The 26644-nt window shown below is 44.5% G+C and overlaps 1 protein-coding gene across 3 annotated transcripts in view; it reads right to left on the reverse strand.

Annotated features, from left to right (window-relative positions):
* The window catches only part of PDILT (protein disulfide isomerase like, testis expressed), a 51256-nt gene extending 25182 nt beyond the window's left edge, over positions 1-26074 (reverse strand). The window contains exons 1-3 of one of the 3 annotated variants that reach the window (XM_024984886.2): positions 25823-26073; positions 19306-19514; positions 7035-7241 (exon numbers count right to left, since the gene is read on the reverse strand). In XM_024984886.2, coding sequence (XP_024840654.1) covers positions 7035-7241; positions 19306-19507 — 409 coding nt within the window. In that variant the 5' untranslated portion in view covers positions 19508-19514; positions 25823-26073. Of the gene's footprint in view, positions 1-7034; positions 7242-19305; positions 19515-25822 lie in introns of those variants that run through there. The other 2 variants (XM_024984887.2, NM_001205848.1) reach the window with 2 other exon arrangements.
* Between the last annotated feature and the right edge of the window lie 570 nt (positions 26075-26644).

A 26644-nucleotide genomic window follows, 5' to 3' on the forward strand; every position in this document is an offset into this window, starting at 1 on the left:
CAAGAACTAAACCCAACCTGCATCTGAGGAAAATTTTCATACAAGTCACAGTGTAGGAGGCCAGTAAAGTACCATCACCTGCTTGGCTCAGGGAAGTCCTATCAAGTGGCAGAATTGGCACAAGTCATTCTTTTTAGGAAGTGATAGATCAAGGCTGCCTCAAGTTCTCACAGCTAGTGCTCATCCTAAAATCTGGGCCCTGACTCCATCCCAGTATTCCATAGTCTCTTTCCATGGTTGAGGGTCATACTGAGGAAGAAGGAGATGGTTAAGCCTAGTACAAATAACAGCTGGCTTCTTTACTCCAAGCCTGCTGCAGTGGGGACCTTCTAATACCACCCCATTCAAACACAAAATATGCATTAAAAACCTAAGCATTCCAGGCCCTGGTCTAGGGTCAGAAAAGTAATAATTTGAGGATAATAATAACCACATTGATGCTTTAAACTGTGGTTTTTGAGAAGACTCTTGAGAGTCCATTGGACCACAAGGAGATCAAACCAGTCAATCATAAAGGAAAACAGCCCTGAATATTCATTGGAAGGACTGATGCTGAAGTTGAAGCTCCATTACTTTGGCCACCTGATGCGAAGAGCCAAGTTATTAGAAAAGACCCTGATGTGGGAAGATTGAAAGCAGGACGAGAAGGAGATGACCAAGGAGGAGATAGTTGGATGGCATCGCTAACTTAATGGACATGAGTTTGAGCAAGCTCTGGGAGTTGGTGATGGACAGGGGAGCCTGGGTGTGCTGCAGTCCATGGGGTCACAGAATTGGACATGACTGAGTGAACAACAATAATAACCACATCTGCCATTTACTTAGAGGACAGAACAATGTGCAGGAAAGATCCATCAACTATAGCCCATGGGCCAAATCTGACCAGCCATCTAATTTTATAAGTTATTTTTATTGGGACAGAGCCACATCTGTTTGTGTATGGCTCCTTTTTCAGAGCATCAGCAGAGTTAAATTGTTTCAACAGAGATTGGCCTGTAAAGCTTGAAATATTTACTTTCTGGTCCTTTAGAGAAAATGTTTGTGAATCTCACTGCTTATTAGCTGGGGAGCCTTAAGAGTTATTCCACTCTCTGCACCTCAGTTTCCCCACCTGTAAAAGCACCTCCTACCCTGTGTCGTAATGTCTGAGAAGGGCCTAGAACAGTATCTGTAACACAGTAAATGCTTCAGACATGTCCACTTATCTTTCTTCCCAGGAACCCTCAGAGGTAGATATCTTTGCCCTTCACACTTTACAGATGAAGAAATCAGAATTCTATGGGAGGAAGTGGCTGCTCCTCAGGTACATAGTGAGGATTTGAAGTCACAGTGTCCACCAGTTCTGGTAGCCTTTTCAGAGATCGCAGAAAAGAAGGTGAGATTGGATTCTGTCCTGTGCTCTCAGGTGAGAGGTGAGATCTTTGAGGAGGAAGGACAGGTACTGTGGGACCACAGAAACAGGGCAGGCACCATGACCCAGGCAATCAGGGGAGACTTCCTAGAGGAGGTGATGGTGACACTTCCTGAATGATGAGGAGATTTCAGGCACTGGCTCCCAGCACAAAGAGGGCTCAGACAGTCCTCTTTATGCTGCAACCCTTTTACCCTTAAGTGCAGTTGGACCTCACCTGTCCTTTAGGAAGTGAGGGTATCCCAAGAGCCCGAGTAACTCCATGAGCAGATATGTACTTTAACAAAGTAACTTCAGGCTTTTATTTTTTTCACAGCCCTCCCCTAAACCAACACATCACAAAGGACTCCTCGCTTAGGTCAGTGTGTAGCCACTGAGGGTATCACTCAGCGCACAGGAAGCAGCAGTCTTTATCCTTTCTCTCACTCCTATCCTCTCTCCTCATCTCTTTCTCTTCTTACTCCCTCACACACTACCCTCCTACAAACCAGCTAGGAGGAGGCTCCAAGTCTTTTATGCAATCTGCCCTGAGGCAGGCTCTTCTGCAAGTCTGGCCTGTGTATCTCATACTCTCTTTGTGTCCCTTCTGAGAGCTTCAAGGCAGCCTGCAGCCCCTGCACGTGGTAGCCCTCTCCACTCTACCCCTTTGGTTCTTGCAACCACTCTTGAATAGGATTTTTGCAAACATGCTAAATGCTGCTGCTGCTGCTGCTAAGTCCCTTCAGTCCTGTCCAACTCTGTGCGACCCCATAGACGGAAGCCCACCAGGCTCCCCCGTCCCTGGGATTCTCCAGGCAAGAACACTGGAGTGGGTTGCCATTTCCTTCTCCAATGCATGAAAGTGAAAAGTGAAAGTGAAGTCGCTCAGTCGTGTCCGACTCTTAGCAACCCCATGGACTGCAGCCTACCAGGCTCCGCCTTCCATGGGATTTTCCAGGCAAGAGTACTGGAATGGGGTGCCATTGCCTTCTCCTGCTAAATGTTGAGCCCTGCTAAAAGACAGGCTCAGTTTTCTGTGATTGAATCATTCAAGATACACAATGGGGACATTCTACTAGTAAAGGAAGGGTTGTGTTGAGCATTTCTGTGTTCATCAGTTTTATTCCATCCATCTATCTATTCCTCTACACGTTCAGATCAGTTCAGTCGCTCAGTCGTGTCCAACTCCTTGCAACCCCATGAACCACAGCACACCAGGCCTCCCTGTCCAACATCAACTCCTGGAATCTACCCAAACTCATGACCATTGAGTCAGTGATGCCATCCAACCATCTCATCCTCTGTCGTCCCCTTCTCCTCCTGCCCGAAATCTTTCCCAACATCAGTTCAGTTCAGTTCAGTCGATCAGTCATGTCCGACTCTTTGCAACCCCATGAACCCCAGCACGCCAGGCCTCCCTGTCCATCACCAACTCCTGGAGCCCACCCAAACCCATGTCCATCAAGTCGATGATACCATCCAGCCATCTCATCCTCTGTCATCCCCTTCTCCTCCCACCCTCAATCTTTCCCAGCATCAGGGTCCTTTACAATGAGTCAACTCTTCACATCAGTGGCCAAAGTATTGGAGCTTCAGCTTCAACATCAGTCCTTCCAGTGAACACCCAGGACCGATTTCTCTTAGGATGGATTGGTTGGATATCCTTGCAGTCTAAGGGACTCTCAAGAGTCTTCTCCAACACCACAGTTCAAAAGCATCAATTCTTCTGTGCTCAGTCCTCTTTATAGTCCAACTCTCACATCCATACATGACCACTGGAAAAACCATAGCCTTGACTAGATGGATCTTTGTTGACAAAGTAATGTCTCTGCTTTTTAATATGCTGTCTAGTTTGGTCATAACTTTCCTTCCAAGGAGTAAGCGTCTTTTAATTTCATGACTGCAATCACCATCTGCAGTGATTTTGGAGCCCCAAAAAATAAAGTCAGCCACTGTTTCTACACATTGTGCATACATTTTTGCATCCATATATTTCAGTTCAGTTCAGTTGGTGAGTCATGTCCTAATCTTTGAGACCCCATGAATTGCACTACACCAGGCTTCCCCATCTGTCACCATCTCCTGGAGCTTGCTCAAACTCATGTCCATCAAGTCAGTCATGCCATCCAACCATTTCATCCTCTGTCATCCCCTTCTCCTTCTACTTTCAATCTTTCCCAGCATCAGGATCTTTTCTAATGAATCAATTCTTCGCATCAGATGGCCAAAGTATTGGAGGTTCAGCTTCAGCATCAGTCTTTCCAGTGAATATTCAGGACTGATTTCCTGTAGGATTGACTGGTTGGATCTCCTTGCAGTCCAAGAGACTCTCAAGAGTCTTCTCCAACACCACAGTTCAAAAGCATCAATTCTTAGGCACTCCCAGCTTTCCTTATAGTCCAACTCTCACATCCATACATGACTACTGGAAAAACCATACCTTTGACTAGACTGACCTTTGTTCGTAAAGTAACACCTCTGTTATCAAAGATGTTGTCTAGGTTAATCACAGCTTTTCTTCCAAGGAGCAAGTCTCTTTTAATTTCACAGCTGCAGTCGCCATCTGCAGTGATTTTGGAGCCCAACAAAATAAAGTCTGTCACTATTTCCATTGTTTCCCCATCTATTTGCCATGAAGTGATGGGACTGGATGCCATGATCTTAGTTTGTTGAATGTTGAGTTTTAAGCCAACTTTTTCACTCTCTTCTTTCACTTTCATCAAGAAGCTCTTTAGTTCTTCTTTGCTTTCTGCCATTATGGTGGTATCATCTGTGTATCTGAAGTTATTGATATTTCTCCTGGCAATATTGATTCCAGCTTGTGCTTCATCCAGCCTGACATTTCACATGATGTACTCTGCTGGGAGAAATATCAATAACCTCAGATATGCAGACGACACCACCCTTATGGCAGAAAGTGAAGAGGAACTAAAAAGCCTCTTGATGAAAGTGAAAGTGGAGAGTGAAAAAGTTGGCTTAAAGCTCAACATTCAGAAAACTAAGATCATGGCATCTGGTCCCATCACTTCATGGGAAATAGATGAGGAAACAGTGGAAACAGTGTCAGACTTTATTTTTTGGGGCTTCAAAATCACTGCAGATGGTGACTGCAGCCATGAAATGAAAAGATGCTTACTCCTTGGAAGGAACGTTATGACCAACCTAGATAGCATATTCAAAAGCAGAGACATTACTTTGCCAACAAAGGTCTGTCTAGTCAAGGCTATGGTTTTTCCTGTGGTCATGTATGGATGTGAGAGTTGGACTGTGAAGAAGGCTGAGCGCTGAAGAATTGATGCTTTTGAACTGTGGTGTTGAAGAAGACTCTTAGGAGTCTCTTGGAGTGCAAGGAGATCCAACCAGTCCATCCTAAAGGAGATCAGCCCTGAGTGTTCTTTGGAAGGAATGATGGTTAGCTGAAACTCCAATACTTTGGCCATCTCATGAGAAGAATTGACTCTTGGAAAAGACCCTGATGCTGGGAGGGGTTGGGGGCAGGAGAAGAAGGGGACGACAGAGGATGAGATGGCTGTATGGCATCACCGAGTTGATGGACATGAGTTTGAGTAAAATCTGGGAGTTGGTGATGGACAGGGAGGCCTGGCGTGCTGCGATTCATGGGGTTGCAAAGACTTGGACACGATTGAGCGACTGAACTGAACTGAACTCTGCATATAAGTTAAATAAGCAAGGTGACTATATACACCATTGACGTACTCTTCTCCCAATTTGGAACCAGTCTGTTGTTCCATGTCTGGTTCTAACTTTTGCTTCTTGACCTGCATATAGATTTCTCAGGAGGCAGGTAACATGATCTGTTACTCCCATCTCTAAGAATTTTCCAGTTTATTGTGATCCACACAGTCAAAGTAGATGTTTTTCTGGAATTCTCTTGCCTTTTCATGATCTAACAGATGTTGGCAATTTGATCTCTGGTTCCTCTGCCTTTTCTAAAACCAACTTGAACATCTGGAAGTTCACGGTTCATGTATTGTTGAAACCTGGCTTGGAGAATTTTCAGCATTACTTTGCTAGTGTGTGAGATGAGTGCAATTGTGTGGTAGTCTGAACATTCTTTGGCATTGCCTTTCTTTGAGATTGGGATGAAAACTGACCTTTTCCAGTCCTGTGGCCACTGCTGAGTTTTCCAAATTTGCTGGCATGTTGAGTGCAGCACTTTCACAGCACCATCTTTTAGGATTTGGAAATAGCTCAGCTGGAATTCCATCACTTCCCCTAGCTTTGTTCATAGTGATGCTTATTAAAGCCCACTTGACTTTGCATTCCAGGATGTCTGGCTCTAGGTGAGTGATCACTCCACAGTGGTTATCTGAGTCAAGAAGACCTTTTTTGTATAGTTCTTCTGTGTATTCTTGCCACTTCTTACTAACTTCTGCTTCTGTTAGATCAATATAGTTTCTGTCCTTTATTGTGCCCGTCTTTGCATGAAATGTTCCCCTGGTGCCTCTAATTTTCTTGAAGAGATTTCTAGTCTTTCCCATTCTGTTTTTTTCCTCTGTTTCTTTGCTTTTTTCACTGAGGAAGGCTTTCTTGTTTCTCCTTGCTATTCTTTGGAACTCTGCATTCAAATGGATATATCTTTCCTTTTTCCCCTTTACCTTTAGCTTCTCCATATATTTAACACTTTTTTAAAATTAAGACCTAGTCACACTGAGGCACAAAATTCTTCAAATTCCCCAGCATTAAGATAGAACTTGAGGGATTTCCCAGATGTTCCAGGGGCTAAGAGTCTGTGCTCCTAATACAGGGAGCTTGGGTTCGATCCCTGGTTAGGGAACTAGATTCCACATGCCATAACTAAGACCCAGTGCAGCCAAATAAATAAAAATAAATGAATATTTTTAAAGATGGGGCTTGACACATGTTAGGTTCTTAATAAAAAGGTGTGGAATAAGTGGGTGAATGAGTTAATGAAATGGATGGTGACAGAAGCTTTAGCTTTAGTTTAGTAATCACCCAGTCCTATGCGCATCTTGTTCTAGCACCTCCCGGTCTCCCTTTTGATCAGTCAGTGCTTCCTTGGTCCGAGACCCCGTCAAGATCATTCTAAAGTGGAAGGGTGCAGTGGGAGTGGGCAGTTAGGTAAGCCGGGAACTCACTCTCTGGTCTTTTTAGTTTAGAAACCATGTACCTCACTGTGCCATCTCGTGTGCCTCCAGGGCCCACCAGCTCAGATATGGTGGAGGTAACTACATGTGCACCAAAATCCATTTTTTTCCTTATGGTCATAGAGCAGGGCCATATTTCCCAGCCTTTCAGTTGGGTGGAGCCACATAACAGAAACCAGGTCAATAGGATGAGGATAGAAGTGGTATTCACTACCTCCAGGTCTGGGCTACGGACTCCACTGGGGGCACTCCTCTGCCTCCCAGCACCGACTTCTGGCCAGACACAGAGGGAACAGCCAGAGAATCAGAGGTCCTAGGGGAGGACAGTGCCACAGGCTGACAGGGACTTGGGTCCTTGAAAGATTGTGTGGACCAGAAGCCCCACACCCAACCTTGGCTACAACTGGGTTTGGTGCAAGCAAGACATAAACTTGTAATTCTGTTAAGCCACTGAAATGCAGATTTTTGTGTTTCCATAGTTAGCATTCCTTTGATTGACACACAAATACCATTACCTTCACAGCTGATGGGCTGTGATCTGTTGCCCTCAAAAAACAGCTTCAACTCTGGGGCCTTCTTGACATCAAACTCCTTCTGAAGTTCTTTCTCAACTGTGACATCCACTTTGCCAAATCCAATCCCATTCTTGCCTTTGCCCATGATCTCCACGGCTTTGCCCAGCTCCTCAGCTAAGCTTCTGGATTGCTTTGAGGATGGGTTATCTGAAAGAGCCAATAAAAAGACAGAACTCACTAGAACCTCTCCTCCATCCCATCTCCCAAGGAGGAGGCTTTGTTAAGTTTAAGCCTTTATTAAGGCTTTTTTTTTTTTTTAAAGTTAAGGCCTGCTTAACTCCTGGGTTTTTCTCATGTTCCACTGCTTACGGGTAGATTCAGAAATGTGACAGTATATCACAGTTCATGAAACTGATCAGTTTGGGAGATATGCATCAGGTTTTTCAGAGGTTCAGCAACACTGGAAACAATACAACTTTGGGCAATTTAATTTCTCAGAGACTCATGTGCCTCATCAATAAAGTGGGGAAATAGTGGCTGCTTTGTGAAGCTGAGTCAAAAGATTTAACAATCAATTATATAGTGCTTATTACTTTCAAAGAGGTTTATGTGGATTAACCCACTGAATCCTCCAAGTACCCCTATGGGGTGTGTGTGTGTGTGTGTGTGTGTGTGTGTGTGTGTGTTAGTTGCTCTCAGTCATGTCTGACTCTTTGCAACCCCATGGACTGTAGCCCCCTCTGTCCATGTAATTCTCTAGGCAAGAATACTGGGGTGGGTTGCCATTTCCTTCTCCAGAGGATCTTCCCAACCCAGGGATCAAACCTGGGTCTCTCCCATTCCAGGCAGATTCTTTACCATCTGAGCCACCAGAGAAGCCTCTATGGAGTAGGTATGGCTATTATTATCTCACTGTGATAGAGGAGGAAACTGTTGCATAATTGAAATGACTTATTTGCCCAAAGTTTCATGGCAATAGGAGGTGTAGCTGGATGGGACTCACTCACTCTGGCTTGGGTGCTTGCTCTCTAACCTCCACTGGGCTTGTCCTTAGCATCAGGCCTGGCACTTGGTCAGTATATAATGCCTTCTTATTAATACTGTTATTATGGTTAAAATGTCTATCAGAAATCATAGCAGAGGGATAGAGTGAGAAGGAGGGAGGTGAGAGGAGAGAAAAAGAGAAGTGGGTGGGCGGGGCATGGAGAGAGAGGGAGAATGAGCACCATCTGGTGGAAGTTCCTGGAGCTAACAGGACAGGTTCTGCACCTTCATTTGCCCTGTATCTGCATGTAATATGGCAGGAGACATGCTTGTGAAAAGGAGGCCAGATGTGAGAAGGATAAGGGGGTGGGGGGAGGTTATGATGACCCCCTACCCACCCAGCTCATCTCCTTGGTCCAGAGTGTTGAAGAGACCTGGCACTATTGATCAAGATTCCTTGGCCTCTCACATTGCTAGGCGGTAGGCTGGAAGTAGAAGTGAGGGGCCCTTTTCTGGAAAGAGCCCCAGGGGACTAGCATGCGATCCCAGCAGCAGTAGAAGACTTCCTGGCCTAAATGGGAGGGGCTAAAAGGCAATCACATTTGTCTCCCTTCCTCCTGATAATGTTGAGAGACTGTAGGCCCCTCGCTGGCTCTCACAGCCCAGTGTCTGCAGCAGGTGGGTTGAGCCAGGGTAGGGGGTCATTGATTCCCTTTTAAGCCAGAATGCTTTATCTTTCTCAAACTCCCTTGTCCATCTGGAGCACTTGAAACCAGTGCAAGTCATTTCCACTGCCATGGGCAAGTTCCAAGTACAAGAGAGAGGGCTTTTGTAAAGCAAAACCCAGAAAGCCAGGCCTAGGACAATTGGCACACACCCCATTGCCAGTCAGCACACTGCTCCGGTGATGGAACCCAAATGTGAATGATCACTTTCATTAAACTCTCAATCAACGGACACGAAGTGTGGCTTTTCGCCTCCCTTGTTGATCAGTGCCTCTCCACTGCCTGCTTCGTCACCAGCATTGCCTTCGATACCCCATCCCTCACCATCAGCAGGGGTTGGCCTGTTGCCAGAAGCTCTGGCCTGCAGGCCTCTCCTCTGACTTCCTCACGGATTTGGCCATGCCTGGCTCAGGGCTGCTGATTGACATAGCATTCAAATCTGAGTTTCTAAGCTTGGGACAAGAGAAACACTTGGAATGATTGTCCAAACAGTGGAGTTTTTGAGGTTCCACACATAGCCCAGTGCTTTTTGGTGTCTAACATGGAAGTGAGAGAAAGAGACTGTGACAACTGGGGCCTGAGAGTTGGATGGATGGGACCTAATAGTTACAGTAATGGGATTCATTCATTCACTCATCTGACAAATCTTTTTTAGAATCTCCCATGTGCCAGGAAGTATTTTAGGTATTGAGGACTTAACAATGAACAGACTGATAAAAATCACTGCTCTAATTGGAAAAGCCAGAAAATAAAGTAAAGAATAAAGTAAAGAAACAGGCTGTATTCTGTGGAGAACACTAAGTGCTATGGAGAAAAAAGAAGCAGACATGGAAGTTGGGAGTGTGTCTGGGAATGGATTTTAAGTAGGGAGGTAAACGGAGGTCTCACTGAGAAGAGAATGGAACATTTTAATGAAGACTGAAGATGATGAGGGAACCAGCTGTGTGCTCACTCACAGGAGGGAGAGAGTTCCAGGCAAAGGAGCCATATGAGCAAAGGCCTTGAAGTAAGAACACATACAACATGCCTGGAAAATCCCATGGACAGAAGGGCCTGGTGGGCTGCAGTCCATGGGGTCGCTAGGAGTCAGACACGACTGAGCGACTTCACTTTCTCTTTTCACTTTCATGCATTGGAGAAGGAAATGGCAACCCACTCCAGTGTTCTTGCCTGGAGAATCCCAGGGATGGGGGAGCTGGTGGGCTGACGTCTATGGGGTTGCACAGAGTCGGACACGACTGAAGCAACTTAGCAGCAGTAGCAGCAACATGTCTGAGGGATGACAAGAAGTCCATTGGGTCTGGAGACACAGGCCTTGTAGACCACTGAATAGACTTTGGTCTTTCCTCTGAAGCTTGTGGAAATGTACTAGAGGGTTTGGAGCAGTGTTAGATGTGATGATATACATTTTTACTGGATTGTTTTGAATGTTACATGGAGATTAGACCACAGAGGAAAAAGGAGGCCAGCTGGAGGCCACTGTAATAATCCAGGTAAGAAATGTTAATGGCTTGAATCAGGGGAGTGGCAATGGAGAGGGTGAGAAGTGGTCAGAGCCTCGAGGGGTCTTGAAGGAGGAATTGACAAGGTTTATTGATGGATTGGAGGTGGAATGTAAATGAAAGAAATCAAGGATGACTCTGACATTTTGACCTGAACAACCAGAAGGATGATGATAGTGATGATGATGGTAATGATTGTGATGATGGTCGTAGTATTGATAACAAGATAACAGCATTTATTGAACACTTACTATGCCAAGTACTTTGCTAAGTGTTATGTGCATTATCTTGATTAGTGCTCAGAAAAAGCCTAGGAGTCATCTACTGTTGTAAATAGTCATCTACTATTACAGGTGAGGAGTGTTAGACAAGGAAACAGAAACCCAGAAGTCTCACAGCTAGTAAGCATTAGGCCAAGACTCAGCTCCAAGGCTGCTGCTAAGTCACTTCAGTCGTGTCTGACTCTGTGCAACCCCATGGACTGTAGCCTACCAGGCTCCTCCGTCCGTGGGATTTTCCAGGCAAGAGTACTGAATTGGGGTGCCATTGCCTTCTCCAGCTCCAAGGCTGGCTGACTCCAAACTCCATGCTCTAACTGACCTTGTAGGCAAGCCAGACTGAAAAAATGCTCTTTTTCCCTGGAGGGGTGAGTTTCCAATCTACCCTGCTCTGGGTGGTTCATATTAGAGCAAATAGACTGTGGAGAACCAAATCTACTTTTTATGTCCAGTCCTGTTTGCTAGTTTCTATCTTTTTAAAATTTGCAAATCAGTGTTTACCTCTGGCGCCTTGAATGCCAAGCGTGTAAAGGTAAAATGAATGCATACACCCTCAGATCTTGGTGACTATGTCTTATGGGGCATGGAGTCAATTCAGCTGTACATTGGAACCTGGGCAAAGCAGTGCCCAGTGGACTGTGGATGGGCAGGGAGCCCTTTGCTGGGAGCTCCTTCAGTTTTAGCCCTCCTCAGGTTCTAACTAGGGTCCATTGTCTGGCACGTACTAGATACTCAATGAACATCATTTCCTTAGGTTGTTTCATAAACCAGAGACAGTTATGGTGGCTTACAGCACCTGTGGTCCAGAAAAGGAGTTTTTTTAAACATCTCTGAACCTTAGCTTCATCACCTATAGAATGGGGATAGTGATAAGTTTCCATACCTTAGAATAAGCCTACATAGTAAGCCAAGGTATGCAAAGCTCTGATACAGAAGTGCCCAATAAACATTGAGCATTATGATAATATGGGGGAAATTCATGGTCTTGCTCTGACCAGATGTTCTCTGGGGAGGAAGGATCCTATGTAGTTATCAGGATCTTCAGCAAATCTTCTTATTCCTGGGGAAAGGAAGACAAGGGTGACAAGCCATCCAAAATAAGGCTGAGGCCTATTCTGTGGCTCTCTCATGGGTTTTGGGGTTAAGCAAATGGCACCCAGGGTCCCATTAGAGTTGGCAGTGGCTCTCGACAGTGTGCCTAGTGTGTAAATGTGTTAATGGCTAGTGGACCTAGAATCAATGTTTGCCTGGGTCTTTAGTAGGTAACCCCATGGGGCTGATGGATGGGAGAGGTGTGAGTGTAGGAAATGGAGATTCGCTCCCAGCACAGGGAGCTGGAGTCTGCCTTTCTTTAGATTGTGGTTCTCAATAGGGCACATTTGGCCCTATCTGGAGTCATTACTGGTTGTCACATCTGGAATGCTACTGGTATCTAGTTGGTGAAAGCAAGGGATGCTAATAAATATCCCACAGTGCACAAGACACCCTCCTCCCCATCTCACACACACACACACACATGCGCGCGCGCGCGCACACACACATACATAAGAGAGACTGTGCTAAGAATTAGCCAGCAGAAATGTCAACAGTGCTAAGGATGAGAAACCCCACTTTAGACCAAGTTCAAGATCAAGCATGGAAAAAGCTTATGAGTATAATACTCTCACCATTCCATAGGATGCTTTATAGTGCTCATAGGTGATAAGGACTTCAGGATGATCTCCAACTCCCAGTTCCTCAGGGTCCAGCCAACAAGTTTCTTTGACCATTGAAAAGGCCTACAAAACTCTAAAAATCTGCTCCTTACCCTTCTGATCCTATATCCCACTACTTTTCTCTTCGGCAACTCAGCTTAGCCACCCTGCCCATTCCCACCTCAGGGCCTTTGCACTTGCTGTTCCTTCCGCCTGAAATTTTCTCAAGTTGCTGTTTTACTGCCTTCAGGTCTTTGTTCAGTTTCCATCTTCACAGGAAAGCCTTCTCTGGCTACCCTGTACTTAACCCACTTGCACCACTCCTAGTACTTCCTAAGGGCCCTGCTCTGTTTTTCTCCATACTCCAAGTACTTCTACCCTTAAGATATGCTACATTTTTGACTTCTGCATCATTTTATCTTGAGTCTCCTCTCTCAAAGCTTCCCTTGTGGTTCAGCTGGTAAAGAATCCGCCTGCAATGTGGGAGACCTGGGTTCAATCCCTGGGTTGGAAAGATCTCCTGGAGAAGGAAAAGGCTACCCATTCCACTGTTCTGGCCTGGAGAATTCCATGAACTGTATAGTCCATGGAGTCCCAGAGTTGGACATGACTGAGCAACTTTCACTTTCATTTTCACTCACCTCTCCAGGATAAAAGATATGTAAAGCAAGGGTCTGTCTGTTTTGCTTACCACTCAGTGCCTAGAAGAGATCTGGCATATAATAAATATTCAATAAGTGTTTAATGAATGAATGTTTCAATTATCAGCACAGTTTAAGAAGAATTGAGTGTTAGACCTGGTCTGAAATCCTCATCACTTACCAGTTGTATAATTTTGGGCAAATCCTAAACCTTTCTGAGACTTTATTTGCCTCATAATATAAGACAGGAACAATGAGAACAAGCCCAGTGCCTGGAATACAGGTCTGAGTAAATGGTCTTCCTCATTTTCATCATGACGATTGTCCGCGTCATCACCATCCTCATCTACTATACCATTTACATCATCTAATCTGCTCCCAAGGCAGACTTTTGCCACCTCTGCCTTACGGATGATTACTAATTAGTCAGCCTAGAAACTGCTCCTTTTAAGTCTCATTTTGGCCTCCTCCACTAAATGTAGCTTTTCCTTTTCTCTTGTCTCATTTATGAAGAACACTGTGGGCCAAAGGAAAGCTCATTTATTTACCAACATCTCCAAATGACTACTGTGCTCCAGGCACAATCCTAGATGTTAGCAATCAAGAGATGAATCAGTTTTGACCCCTGTCCCCTGTGGAACTCACAAGTTTAAATGCAGTTTCAAAGCAGTGTGGCAAATGTTATAAAAAGCAGGGTGCAGAGGGCTGAGTGAGCATGCCAGAGCCTAGGTGGGAGGGAGGTGAACACAGCCTCTTGACAAGGCAACTTCATGAACTTAAACTTCATAATCCAGCTTAAGAAGTTCAGGAAGGACACTACAGGTAGAGGGAACCTCAAGTGTAAAGGCCAGGAGGCTAGTGCCAGTGTGACCTACCTGGTAGCCACACTCAGGGTGTAGAGCACAGACTTCAAGTGGAATGGAAAAGTAGGCCTGGGTTAAATCAAGCCAAGGACATTGTAGCTATGTTAAGGAGTTTGGAAACTTTGGGATTTTCAATCAGAAAGTGATCCAAGCAGATGTGCTAATTTAGCCTCTAAGAATGATGCTGTTAGTGCAGAAATGCTTGATGGTGTGGTGGCCTTCAATAATTGCTTCTGTTCTTCCTGTTCACATTTTTTCTTTTGAAAAGCTCCAAAGGCTTGTCTTTTAATGCAGGGTGCTAGGTCTCCATGTGGCAAAGCAGATTTGAAGATTTCATGGCTTTGTTGGATAGCTGGTCACCATAGAAAGTGAGCTTAGAGAATATAAATCACCTGTTGCAATGAGCCTGTAACTTAAGTCTCTTGATATTTTCTTGTAACTGTGGCTTTCTTTTTGTTGGCAGTCTTAGAATATTCTGCTATCTCATAATTTAGTCTTACCCTCTTTTCAAAGAAGCTCCCCAGTGACACTCATTTTTTACTCATTTTGGCTAGAGTTAGCTTGTGAGTTTGCCAAAACTGTGACTGAGACAAGTGCACAGTGTGGAAAAGAAGCAGAGACAGAAGTGGTAAATAAAACACGGGCAGGCCATGCATGGACTGAAATAAGTGCTGGATTCTAACTTAAAGCCTGCCACCAAGATGCAACTGTACAATTGAAGAAATTCACCTCTCTTGCCCCTATAAAGTCCGCCCCCAGATGCAGCTTTTTGATGAGTCCGCAAGCAATTGATTTATTATGATCTCTGCCTCAGCTCCACATCAGATCATCAGGCATTAGATTCTCAGAAGGAACACACCACCTAGACCCCTTGTATGTGCAATTCACAGTAAGGTTTGTGCTCCTATGAGAATCTAACGCCGTCAGTGACATGACAGAAGGCAGAGCTCAGGCAGTAATGCAAATAACGAGGGGTGGCTGTAAATACAGATGAAGCTTTGCTTGCTTACCCACCACTCACCTCCTGCTGTGTGGCCCAGTTCTTACCCCTGATCTAGAAGATACTGCAGTGGTTCAGGGAGAGAATGATGAGGCCATAACTATGGCAGTGGCGGGGGGGATGGGGAGGACTGGAGATTGCAGAGGGCTTCAGGAGGTAGTTTCAATAGGACTCAGTGAGAGATTAGAGATGAGACTAGAAAGGAGTCAAGAATGATCTAGGATTTCTGACTTTGACATTATAAAGATAGCCATGCTGTCAATCAAGACAGGATGTGAGAAAAAGCAAATCAAGTAAAGATGCTGAGGTCTATTTTGGACACATGTGGCATTGAGATGTGTGAGATATCCAAGAGAAAAGATGCCTCTGAGTGTTGGTTCTTGAATCTGGAGTCCTTGGAGAAATGAGAAACTGGGGAGCAGCTAAGGATTTGATAGTTACCAGGACAGTATTTCCCTGGGACAATATTGGAAAGACCTTTTTGTAAAGAGCCATTTACTCCTGGCGGCGGGGTGGCGGGTACTTTTATAATGCTCGTCCTAAGTGATTCGTTTTTCCAAAGGTCATTTTAAAGGGTCTGCAAGCTTTTGAGAATTCATTTTTATTTAAGCTGCATATTTGAAGAAATCAAATTTTCAAATGAAATGAGTTTGAGTGTCTTTTAGATAGCATCTCTGCCAGTGTTCACCGAATTTAAATACCTGCTGGTGGGAAGACTTTAAAGTATTCAAATTGGTTGTTATCAGGTATAATTAAAGAATATAAAATCGATTAGCTCCCTTCATAGCCCCAGGTTCAGTGTCAATCCCTAAGTTATAAAACATCAACGTCCCAAAGAACCATGAACTTGCCCTTCTGCCCTGATTAAAGCAGAGTAGTTGTGGACAGAGTCTTACATTCTCACCCAGATTGGATAGGTTACCCAGGTTTGTCCACCTGCCGTGTCATTTTGGAAGCATAAATGAGTGTTGTGGTGTGTGTTGTGTCATGCAAAGTGTGTGGCTCTAAATCCTTCAATATTTCCACTGAGGGTCCAGGATTCAGGGATTAAGGCTGCAGCAAAAAAGAGAAGACGGCTTAGATGGCTGACCTGTGCAAACCATTAACTCACAAGCCACAGCAGCTGTAGAGTTCTCAATTCTTCCCTGAGAAAAAAAACCATGAACCAAATGTTCAAGTAGTGACCCAAGTCTTGATGTGAATGAGGGAGGTAGGGAACCAGCTGGAGGAGTAGTTCAGTAAGGTGGAAATTATGCCCTGCTCACAGGCTCCTATAAAGAAAATGACCCAAACTGGATCTCACCAAGTTTTGCTCCATGGGCTTGAAGCAAAATCAGGTGTGCATTCTGACACTTTGAAGGAAACAAACCATTAAGAGCCTGAACTAGATGGAGGTCAGAGGCTTGGAATTATTTTGATAGAACTTTACACAATAGGCACACTTCATGTTCAGTTCAGTTCATCAGTCGTGTCCAACTCTTTGCGACCCCATGAACTGCAGCACACCAGGCCTCCCTGTCCATCACCATCTCCCAGAATTTACCCAAACTCATGTCCACTGAGTCAGTGATGCCATCCAACCATCTCATCCTCTGTCGTCCCCTTCTCCTCCTGCCTTCAATCTTTCCCAACATCAGGGTCTTTTAAATGAGTCAGCCCTTCATATCAGGTGGCCAAAATACTGGAGTTTCAGCTTCAACATCAGTCCTTCCAATGAACACCCAGGACTGATTTCCTTTAGGATGGACTGGTTGGGTCTCCTTGCAGTCCAAGGGACTCTCGAAAGTCTTCTCCAATACCACAATTCAAAAGCATCAATTCTTCTGCACTCAGATTTCTTTATAGTCCAACTCACACATCCACACATGACTACTGGAAAAACCATAGCCTTGACTAGACAGACCTTTGTTGACAAAGTAATGTCTCTGATTTTTAATATGTTGAACATCGACATTCTAGGAATCAGCAAACTAAAATGGACTGGAATGGGTGAATTTAACTCAGATGACCATTATATCTACTACTGTGGGCAGGAATCCCTTAGAAGAAATGGAGTAGCCATCATGGTCAACAAGAGTCCGAAATGCAGTCCTTGGATGCAATCTCAAAAATGACAAAATGATCTCTGTTCATTTCCAAGGCAAACCACTCAATATCACAGTAAACCATTCTATGCCCCAACCAGTAATGCTGAAGAAGCTGAAGTTGAACGGTTCTATGAAGACCTACAAAAGACCTTTTAGAACTAACACCCAAAAAAGATGTCCTTTTCATTATAGGGGACTGGAATGCAAAAGTAGGAACTCAAGAAACAACTGGAGTAACAGGCAAGTTTGGCCTTGGAGTACGGAATGAAACAGGGCAAAGGCTAACAGAGTTTTGCCAAGAGAACGCACTGGTCATAGCAAACACCCTCTTCCAACAACATAAGAGAAGACTCTACACATGGACATCACCAGATGGTCAACACCGAAATCAGATTGATTATATTCTTTGCAGCCAAAGGTGGAGAAGCTCTATACAGTCAGCAAAAACAAGACCAGGAGCTGACTATGGCTCAGATTATGAGCTCCTTATTGCCAAATTCAGACTTAAATTGAAGAAAGTAGGGAAAACCACCAGACCATTCAGGTATGACCTAAATCGAATCCCTTATGGTTATAGAGTGGAAGTGAGAAATAGATTTAAGGGCCTAGATCTGATAGATAGAGTGCCTGATGAACTATGGACTGAGGTTCATGACATTGTACAGGAGACAGGGATCAAGACCATCCCCATGGAAAAGAAATATGCTGTCTAGGTTGGTCATAATTTCCTTCCAAGGAGTAAGTGTCTTTTAATTTCATGGCTGCAATCACCATCTGCAGTGATTTTGGAGTCCCAAAAATAAAGTCAGCCACTGTTTCCACTGTTTCCCCATCTATTTGCCATGAAGTGATGGGAACTGATGCCATAATCTTAGTTTTCTGTATGTTGAGCTTTAAGCCAACTTTTTTACTCTCCTCTTTCACTTTCATCAAGAGGCTCTTTAGTTCTTCTTCACTTTCCGCCGTAAGGGTGAAAGTTGGAAGGAGGCAAAATGACCCAGTTAGATTTTCTCTCCTGGGAACTACCAAGGTTAAGGGCAAGGTTAAGGTTAAGGTTGTCGTATGTTGCTATGAAGTGGCTGCACAAGTCAGCTGAGGAAGCAATGGGATCCATGGTAACTGAGCTACTGATACTATGTCACTGTCACAAAATGCCCACTGATGCAAAGACCACCTCACTGAAGTGGTGCAACTCAGAGAGAATGTATCAAATGAGAAGAGACAAGAATTGAGGAAGGAGCTGGGAGGCCTGAATTTCAGGCAGAAGACACAGACTCAAATGCTAGAGGGGTGAGGCAGGGGTGTGACTATGTGGGGCTGGCTGACTAGGAATGTGGCAAACTGACTAGTGTGCTGTTTCCTGATCACAAGGGGAAACTGTCACTTAGTTCCAGCCAACTGTCACATTATAGGAATGTAAGCCAGGGCTTCCAGATCTCTTGGTTTTTCAAGAGCAGATGTAAATTGAATTTCAATTATGAAATGTCCCCAAATAGGGAGACAAATAGTGGCAGTACACTGGGTGATTATGAGGAGTGTGTGAGAACATTTAGTGGGGCTATAAGGACAGTTCCCGGCACGCAGTAGGTGCCCGCTATGTGAAAGTTGTTATGAACATCCCTTCCATCCGGTCTCAAAGCATAGACATGAGTCTGTGTCAGTGTCTCAGGAAAAAGGAGTCCGTTTCCTCCATCAAAATGCCTGCTGATGCAAAATCTGAAGAATAAAAGTGGGCATGCAAAATTCAGATGAAAAACCTGATGATCTAAAAATCTTCCTTGAAAAAAAAAAAAAAATCTTCCTTGAGACAATGCCCATAACTGTGTCCCAGCAACTTACAATATTATTTAGCAACTTAACAACTTATTTTGTCTTCACAATAATCCAGTATAGCACTTCTGTTTATACCCATTTTACAGAGAAGAAAACTAAGGTTCAGAATGGTAAAGACACCTGAAGGTAAATCCTGGCTTCTTGCCTTCAGTGAAACAGAGGCTGCTGCTGCTGCTGCTGCTGCTAAGTCGCTTCAGTCGTGTTCGACCCTGTGTGACCCCATACAAATCAAGACCAAAGAGGCGACATAGTATCTTGCAAATGATTTAGTTTCCCTGGACCTCAGTACTCTCATCTGGGAATTAAGGATGATGCTATTTTTTTTTTTTAATTATTATTGAAATGTGTTCTCATATATTTATGCTAAGTTGCTTCCGTTGTGTCCAACGCTTTGCAGACCCCATGGACTGTAGCCTGCCAGGCTCCTCTGCCCATGGGATTTTTCAGGCAAGAATACTGGAGTGGGGTGCCATTTCCTTATCCAGGGGATCTTCCCAACCCAGGGATCGAACCCACGTCTCTTACATCTCCTACACAGGCAGGCAGGTTCTTTTCCACTAGCGCCACCTGTTTAACAATACTTAAAATTCCTCTGGCTACCAGAAGAAAGGGGGCAGGTCTCAGCCCACCCATCACCCATTGCCCAGGAGTGGGAGACACTCACGGAAGAGCACCATCAGGAAGCGCGTCTCGTTCAGCATCTGAGTCAGGCCAGCAGGTGTTAGCACCATCAAGTTTTCCTCCACAAGGATATGCAAGGGCTGGGACATGTTGATGCTCTCCTTCTTGCCATTCATCTCTGGTGAGCCCTGGACAGTGCCGACACAAGAGGCTACCAGCAGTAGAGACATACAGAGCAGCTCCATGGCTGTCCTTCAAGGGCAGGAGAAAGAACAAGAACTCTTACCAACACGGGTAGTGGGGACCCACGTCATCACTCCCTCCCCATCTCCTTTCCTAAAAGGTCAGTCCTGATGTGGAGAATATTACCTCAGCATGCCCCCACTGGCTTCCTAGCAGTGCCCAGAGCTCAGCAAAGCAAGCTGGTAAAGGAGAGGCAAACTTTGCCAGAGAGGTTAACCTTGGGGCCCATTGAAACTGCATGGGATTAGCTCAGGGCAGCAGGGTCCCACTCGGAGCAACAGAAAGCCAAATCACAAACCAACACTCAAGCCCACTGGCTCCCCAGACAATAGGTAAGAATATTTTTAGATATGAAACTCAGTCCAGAATCCCAAGGTGAGCCTCTGGGTCTCAGAGATGACTAATCCAATCCCTATCACAGCCTCTGCTCATGCTCCCCCAACTCCTGCTTGAATACCTCTTTTGATGGGAAGCTTACTGCTGGCAGTGTAACCCATTTGATTTTTGAGCAAATTTTCTCAAATGTAAATATTTCTTTCAAAAGTAATCACCATAATGCACACATGTAAAAATTTCAAGAAACACAATAAAAAAATGTTAAGTAGAAAACAAAAATTTCTCCCATAACCCCACCTCTGAGAAAGTGACTCAGTTTGGAATGAATCTTTACCAATGTTGAAAATGCCAGTATGAATATATATTTAAATGTATATAATAAATGGAATTAGATAGGCAATACTGTTCATTGTCCAACTGTCTTACTCAATGATGTAAAATATAATCCAGATACCTTTTTGATAACAGTACATACTAGGTCTATAACATGATTTCCTTTCCTCTTTTTTTTCCCCTCATTTTTTTTTTCTTTTCCTTTTTTTCTTTTACAATTCTTTTCTGTTCAGATGGTTTGGGTCAGCAGTTGTCTCTCCTTAAGTGCCACTCTCCCCAGTAATGTTTCCCCTAATAATCTAGAGCATAGGATCACTGTCACAGATCTTTGCATGTTGTCCTTAAGCACAGAGCCATTTTCCTATGCAGCGTACAGACTACTCAAGTGTTTTGAACATGGCAAATAGCTGGTCCAGATTAAATTTATAAGGACCTCAATTTCTTTGAGTGCTGTATTCCTAGCATTTGGTATTTATGATAGGCAAATAAACATGAATGAATGAGTGGATATTTGATATGTACCTGGTAAATATGTTTGGCACACTGAGGATTTTTTAAAAGTAGATCTTCTGATGTAATTTTTTGGTCTAATACCAAAATAATTGGGATTAGATAATTGGTCACAAGTGTTAAATTTTATAAATGCCTAAAGCATCTACCTACAATGCCTACCATGTGGGAGACCCGGGTTCAATCCCTGGGTCGGGAAGATCTCCTGGAGAAGGAAATGGCAACCCACTCCAATATTCTTGCCTGGAAAACCCCATGGATGGTGGAACCTGGTAGGCTACAGTCCATGGGGTCGTGAAGTGTTGGACATGACTGAGCGACTTCACTTTACTATAGCTAAACATACTTGTTAAATTATGTATCAAGTGTTAAATTTTATAAATACCTGTAGCTAAATATACTTGTCATGTATGGCTGCTCTATGCATTCCATGCCATCATCTCTCCTATGACAATTCTATATTTAGTGAGTATAAAATGAGGCACATAAAAGTTAAATGATTTGTCCAAGGCCATACAACTAACATGTGACAGAGACAGGATTTCAAACAAGGATATCTAGCTACAGAATCCATGTCCTTAACCAGAATGATGTACTGTCTCTCTAATGCCCCCTGTAAAACTGGTGCAGTGAACAGTGTCTTGAGACAGTAACTGAGGCTCCCTGACTCCAAGCACCATCTCTGGTATCCACCATCTAATCATGCTGTGTCTCAGAAGGGGAGGACTGAGGCTGGCAACAGAACAGAATCAAATTTTTGGTTTGGGGTTACAAAACAGGCCTTTAAAACTCAGGAGGGGCTTGCAAGTCAAGGTTCTAATTGCAAGAATTAAGCTTTTCAGGAAAATATAAAAGGGTTTTTGACTACTCAAAGGTTTCTGCTATAAACTCTAGGTAAGGAAGAACATGTTGACAGAAGGAACATCTACCTTCCCCAAAGGAGATAAAAGTGTGCCTTCTTATCAGGAGGGCAGGGAGGAATGGCAAGAGCTTTGATGCTTCTAGGGTCCTGAGAAAGGGTTCTGACCCTCTGTCCCTTCTCTTTTTGCTCACCACTGCAGTCCCCATCCCCAGTCACACTCTGGTCACAGTAATAAGTCAATCACCATGTATTAAGCTAGCATTTGAGCTTTACACACATCATCTCATTAACCCTCACAGCATGTCTGTGAGGTAGGTACAATTATAAGCCCAACTTACAAAAGTGGAGACCCACCCTAGAAGAAGGAGCAAGACTTAAGCTCAGGTATATCTAAGCCTAATGCATATGGGTCTAAACGAGGACTCGCAATCTACAGCCCTCTGCCTTTCTTGCAAATACCGTGTTAGAGGATTCACAGCTATACCCATCCCATCACTATTGTCTACAGTTGCCTTTACTACCGGAGAAGGCAATGGCACCCCACTCCAGTACTCTTGCCTGGAAAATCCCATGGACAGAGGAGCCTGGTAGGCTGCAGTCCATAGGGTCTCAAAGAGTCGGACATGACTGAGCGGCTTCACTTTCACTTTTCACTTTCATGCATTGGAGAAGGAAATGGCAACCCACTCCAGGGTTCTTGCCTGGAGAATCCCAGGGACGGGGGAGCCTGGTGGGCTGCTGTCTATGGGGTCCACACAGAGTCGGACACGACAGAAGCGACTTAGCAGCAGCAGCCATTACCGTAACTACTCAGTTAAGTAGTTGTAATAGAGACCCTATGTGGCCAGCAAAGCCAAAAATATTTATTATCTGGCTCTCTTCAGGAAAAGTTTGCTAACCTCGGGTCTAAATCACCATATCATACTGCTCTCATGTCCATACCTCAGATTTTGTACTTGGGAAGTGGTCACAGATTCTCAGATTTGCAAATCCACTATCAGAGCACAGCACCTCCCTCTGCAGAATGCGTGAGTGGCCTTTCATCCCAGAATAGTTGTGAAGATTCATAAAGAACTTGTGCTTGATTAGCACAATGCAGGAGATCGGTTTCTATCCCTGGGTTGAGAAAATTCCTTGGAGGAGGAAATGGCACCTCCACTCCAGTATTCTTGCCTGGAGAATCCCATGGACGGAGGAACCTGGCAGGCTACAGTCCACAAGTCGCAACAAGTTGGACATGCCTGACCGACTAACATGAACTAAGAATCTGGATTCACATTAAAATTCTCTAGGGAGTTTTTAAGGTGATATTGATGCTCCTCTGACCCTTTATTATTTCAAAATTGCTCAAGGTGGGGTCCAGATATATGTATGTTTTAAAAGCTCTCCAGGTGATTATTTTAACTTTCTATTTAGAAAATTTTGAACATAAAAACAGAATGGTATGGTACAACATACCCCCAAGGTAACTCATCACTCAACCTCAGTTGTCACTCCCAATCATATCTTTTATACTCCTGTCAACTCCCCACCCTGGATTATTTTGAAGCCAGTCCCATGCATCATATTATTTTATCCATAGGTATTTCATTGTGAATCTCTAAAAGATGAAAATCTGATAATAAAACATAGCTACAACAAAATTCACTGTAATCCCTCATATCATCAAATACCTAGACAATAAACTACTCTGATTATTTCATAAGTTTTAGGTTTGTTTGAGTCAGAATCCAACTGAGATTTGTGTATTGTCATTGACTGTTGGATCTCTTAAGCCTTCCAGGTGATTCTGTCCTGCAGCCTGTAGGTTGAGAACTACATGGTCAAATAAAATCAATAAAGGAGAGTTGAGATAAGGATGAAGGCACAGTGGAGAGCCTGGTTTTCTGGAAAGCTGTGATGCATATTATTCAAATCTACATTTCAACCAAAGGGCTCATTACTACCACCCAGCCTGAAGGGTGCTTAATAATCCCCAGAATCCCAGGACCCACAGATAACATGCCACTTGTTAGTCCTGGGGAAGTCTGGTACAGGATGATGACTACTAGATGGAGCTTTTGTTTTCAGTATTAATTCACCTTTGTCGACTTGGGAAAAAACACACAATGTAAGAGCTGTGAGTTGAACTGAGTGTCTTGTTGAAGACTATAGCCTGGGGAGACAGCCTCTCAGATGGCTCTGAGAAACTGCTCAGAAGATGTAAGGGAGGAGGTCAGTGTATATATAATTCTGGTTAAGGGGTACATGTAATCAAACACACATCTCAGTAGAAGGTTGCTATTGATCACAAGGAACCAATGTCCTAGTTATTGGTTTTAGTGCTTTTCTAAACATGAGAAAATACAAGAAACTGGGTTCATAAAAATTTCTCCTAAAAATATCTAACTATTTTGAAGACCTATGCTGCCAGTTTTCCCAGAGCACAGAGTACTTCATTCTTCATCTTTGCCCTGAACTCCTTTCAGGGTGTATTGAAGGTCAGCGAGTGCAATGACTAATGACTTAATTCTTATACAACCAGGTGGTGAGCTCTATTCTTTCATTGGCACCTGTTTGCTTGTTTGTTCATTGATTAATTTACTTGCAAGAAAAACTCTCATCTAAATTTCTTTGTCTAGATGGAGACATTAAAGTGCTAGAGAGTTAACTTTTATTTTACAGACAATCACCAGAATAACCCCTTATCTATTATGCAAGCATAAGACAGTGAGAGCCACCCAGAGCCTTTCTGGGTGACTGACCATTGGTGACCCCTTTCAAACCCCTTGGCACCCAAAATCTCTTGTTTGGCAGGGGTGGGAGGGATTTGCCAAAGTACCAATGGGTCTTTGGAAAGAAATCTCAAGATTTGAGGTTGCTAGGCTCTCTCTGTGGAGAAGGCAATGGCACCCCACTCCAGTACTCTTGCCTGGAAAGTCCCATGGACAGAGGAGCCTGGTGGGCTGCAGTCCATGGGGTCGCTAAGAGTCAGACACGACTGAGAGACTTCACTTTCACTTTTCACTTTCATGCATTGGAGAAGGAAATGGCAACCCACTCCAGTGTTCTTGCCTGGAGAATCCCAGGGATGGGGCAGCCTGGTGGGCTGCCGTCTATGGGGTCGCACAGAGTCGGACACGACTGAAGTGACTTAGCAGCAGTAGCAGTAGCAGGCTCTCTCTGAGAGATCCGGATGGCTCTTGTCAGAGGGAAGGGAAGCCTGGGCCAGTGGTCTCACCTCACTCACTCTGGAGAACTGTGCCGTGATAAGAAATTTTTATTATTAAGAACAAGAATAGCTGCCACAGAGGGGCTTCCTACCCACCAGCCAGTGCGCTGAGTGCGGTGTGTGTGTTGTCTCCACCCGCATTCCCAGAGAGGCCCCTCGTCCCTGTACTGTCGGCCTTCGTCCAGTTGGAGCGGTGGCCTCCTGTCTGATCCCTCTCCTTATTCTCTTTACTTGCCCTCAGTTATCAATTTTCTCTCTAAACATAATGTAGATCACATTGCTGTCTTACAAAAAGGTCCATGGCTTGCTGTCCGGACAATCCCACCTCACGTCTGTCCTCTCAGGCCCCTCAGGCCAACTCTGGCCTCTGTAGCTCCTTTTCCCTCTGACACCAGCCCTCCATTCTCCACCCCCATTCACAGGGCACCAGCCACATTGCTTTCCTTTCCTCTCCTCAAACACATCCTGCTTCCCGGCCTTTGCCTTGGCCTGGAATCCCTCATCCTGCTCTTCATTCAGCCTTTTCTGAAGGGTCCGGGTACAAGCACCACCAACTCAGAAGGGTCTCCGCAGGCCACTCTGTCTCCCCAAACCCCAACTTTGAGTGCTCTTGGTCACATCACAACAGTTTGCTTCAAATTTTGTATTTTTACTTCCTACTGCATCTTGTTTATATTTCTAACTTTTTAATGTAAGTGCCCTTGTTCATGGCTGTGGCTGTTTCCCCTCCTCCTGGAATGGTGTCCGGCCAAGATTTGGAGCTCAAGGAATTTGAATTAATGAATGAATAAATATGCTAATTTAATTCTCATGCAAACTCCACAAGTCTGTTTCAGTGGTTCTCAGCCGAATACTGATGCTTGAACTCAAACGCACTGGATTCAATTCCATTAATCTGGGGTGGGGTGAGTCTGGGTATCTTTTCTTTTTAAGCCCTCTTGGTCATCTTAATGTGTAACCATTTATGCTGAAATTCACACTTAAATTCGTAACCACCTTGGCAGAAGGAAGGCTGTCAAGGCAGGGCCCTTTAGTCAGAATTGCTGTTTTCACTCAAGTTCATACCTGCAAGAAGCCTGGTTTCTCTCAGGCCTACTGGGGCTGAGCCAGGGCTCGGGCAATGAACTCTTCTGGCCCTTGAGGAGGACAGTCGTGGGCTGAACAGTAGGTTCCTGACTTCTCTTTGTGACCAGAGCAGGACCCAAAAGCAGCTGAGTGTCCTAAACAAATCCAGAGGTAGAAATGGAGTCCCTTCCTGGACACACTGAGGCCGCAGTAACTGTAGCCACAGTGTTCTGAGTTCTGGAGTTCTGGAGGACCAGGGGTGGCCCGGGAGAAGAATAGGCCATTGTTGAGTAAGAGCAGGGGCCTCCCCTGCCCATGCTGAGTTGGGGGAGGGGGGCTGAAGGTCACAAGAAGGGCCAGAAACAAAACACACTACGGGGTACTGGGTGTCCCCATCAAAGGTGCCTATAGATTGGAATTTGGATCCCAGCTCTGTTCCTAAGCATCTGTGTGATCTCAGGAGTGTCACTTAGGCTTTCTGAGGCTCAGTTTGCTCACTGGTAAAATTGAAACCGTTTACCTTAGATTGGGACTTGAACTCACATGACCAGCACTCGATCCCAGCCAAATCCCACAGTAACGAAGCTCAGGTTCTTGATGTCTCATCACAGAAAGAATTCAGTGAGAGACAAAGTGATAGTTAAGAAGTGGCTTCATTCAGAGAGAAACATACTCCATAGACAAAGTGTGGGGCCATTGCAGAGGGTGAAAACAGGGGCCCCAAAATGTGGTGTGGTTAGCTTTTATGGGCTGGGCAATTTCATAGGCTAATGAGTGGGAGGATTATTCTAACTATTTTTGGGAGGGGGTGGAGATTTCCAG

This window comes from Bos taurus, chromosome 25 (assembly GCF_002263795.3).
Source record: "Bos taurus isolate L1 Dominette 01449 registration number 42190680 breed Hereford chromosome 25, ARS-UCD2.0, whole genome shotgun sequence".
NCBI classification, from domain to species: domain Eukaryota; kingdom Metazoa; phylum Chordata; class Mammalia; order Artiodactyla; family Bovidae; genus Bos; species Bos taurus.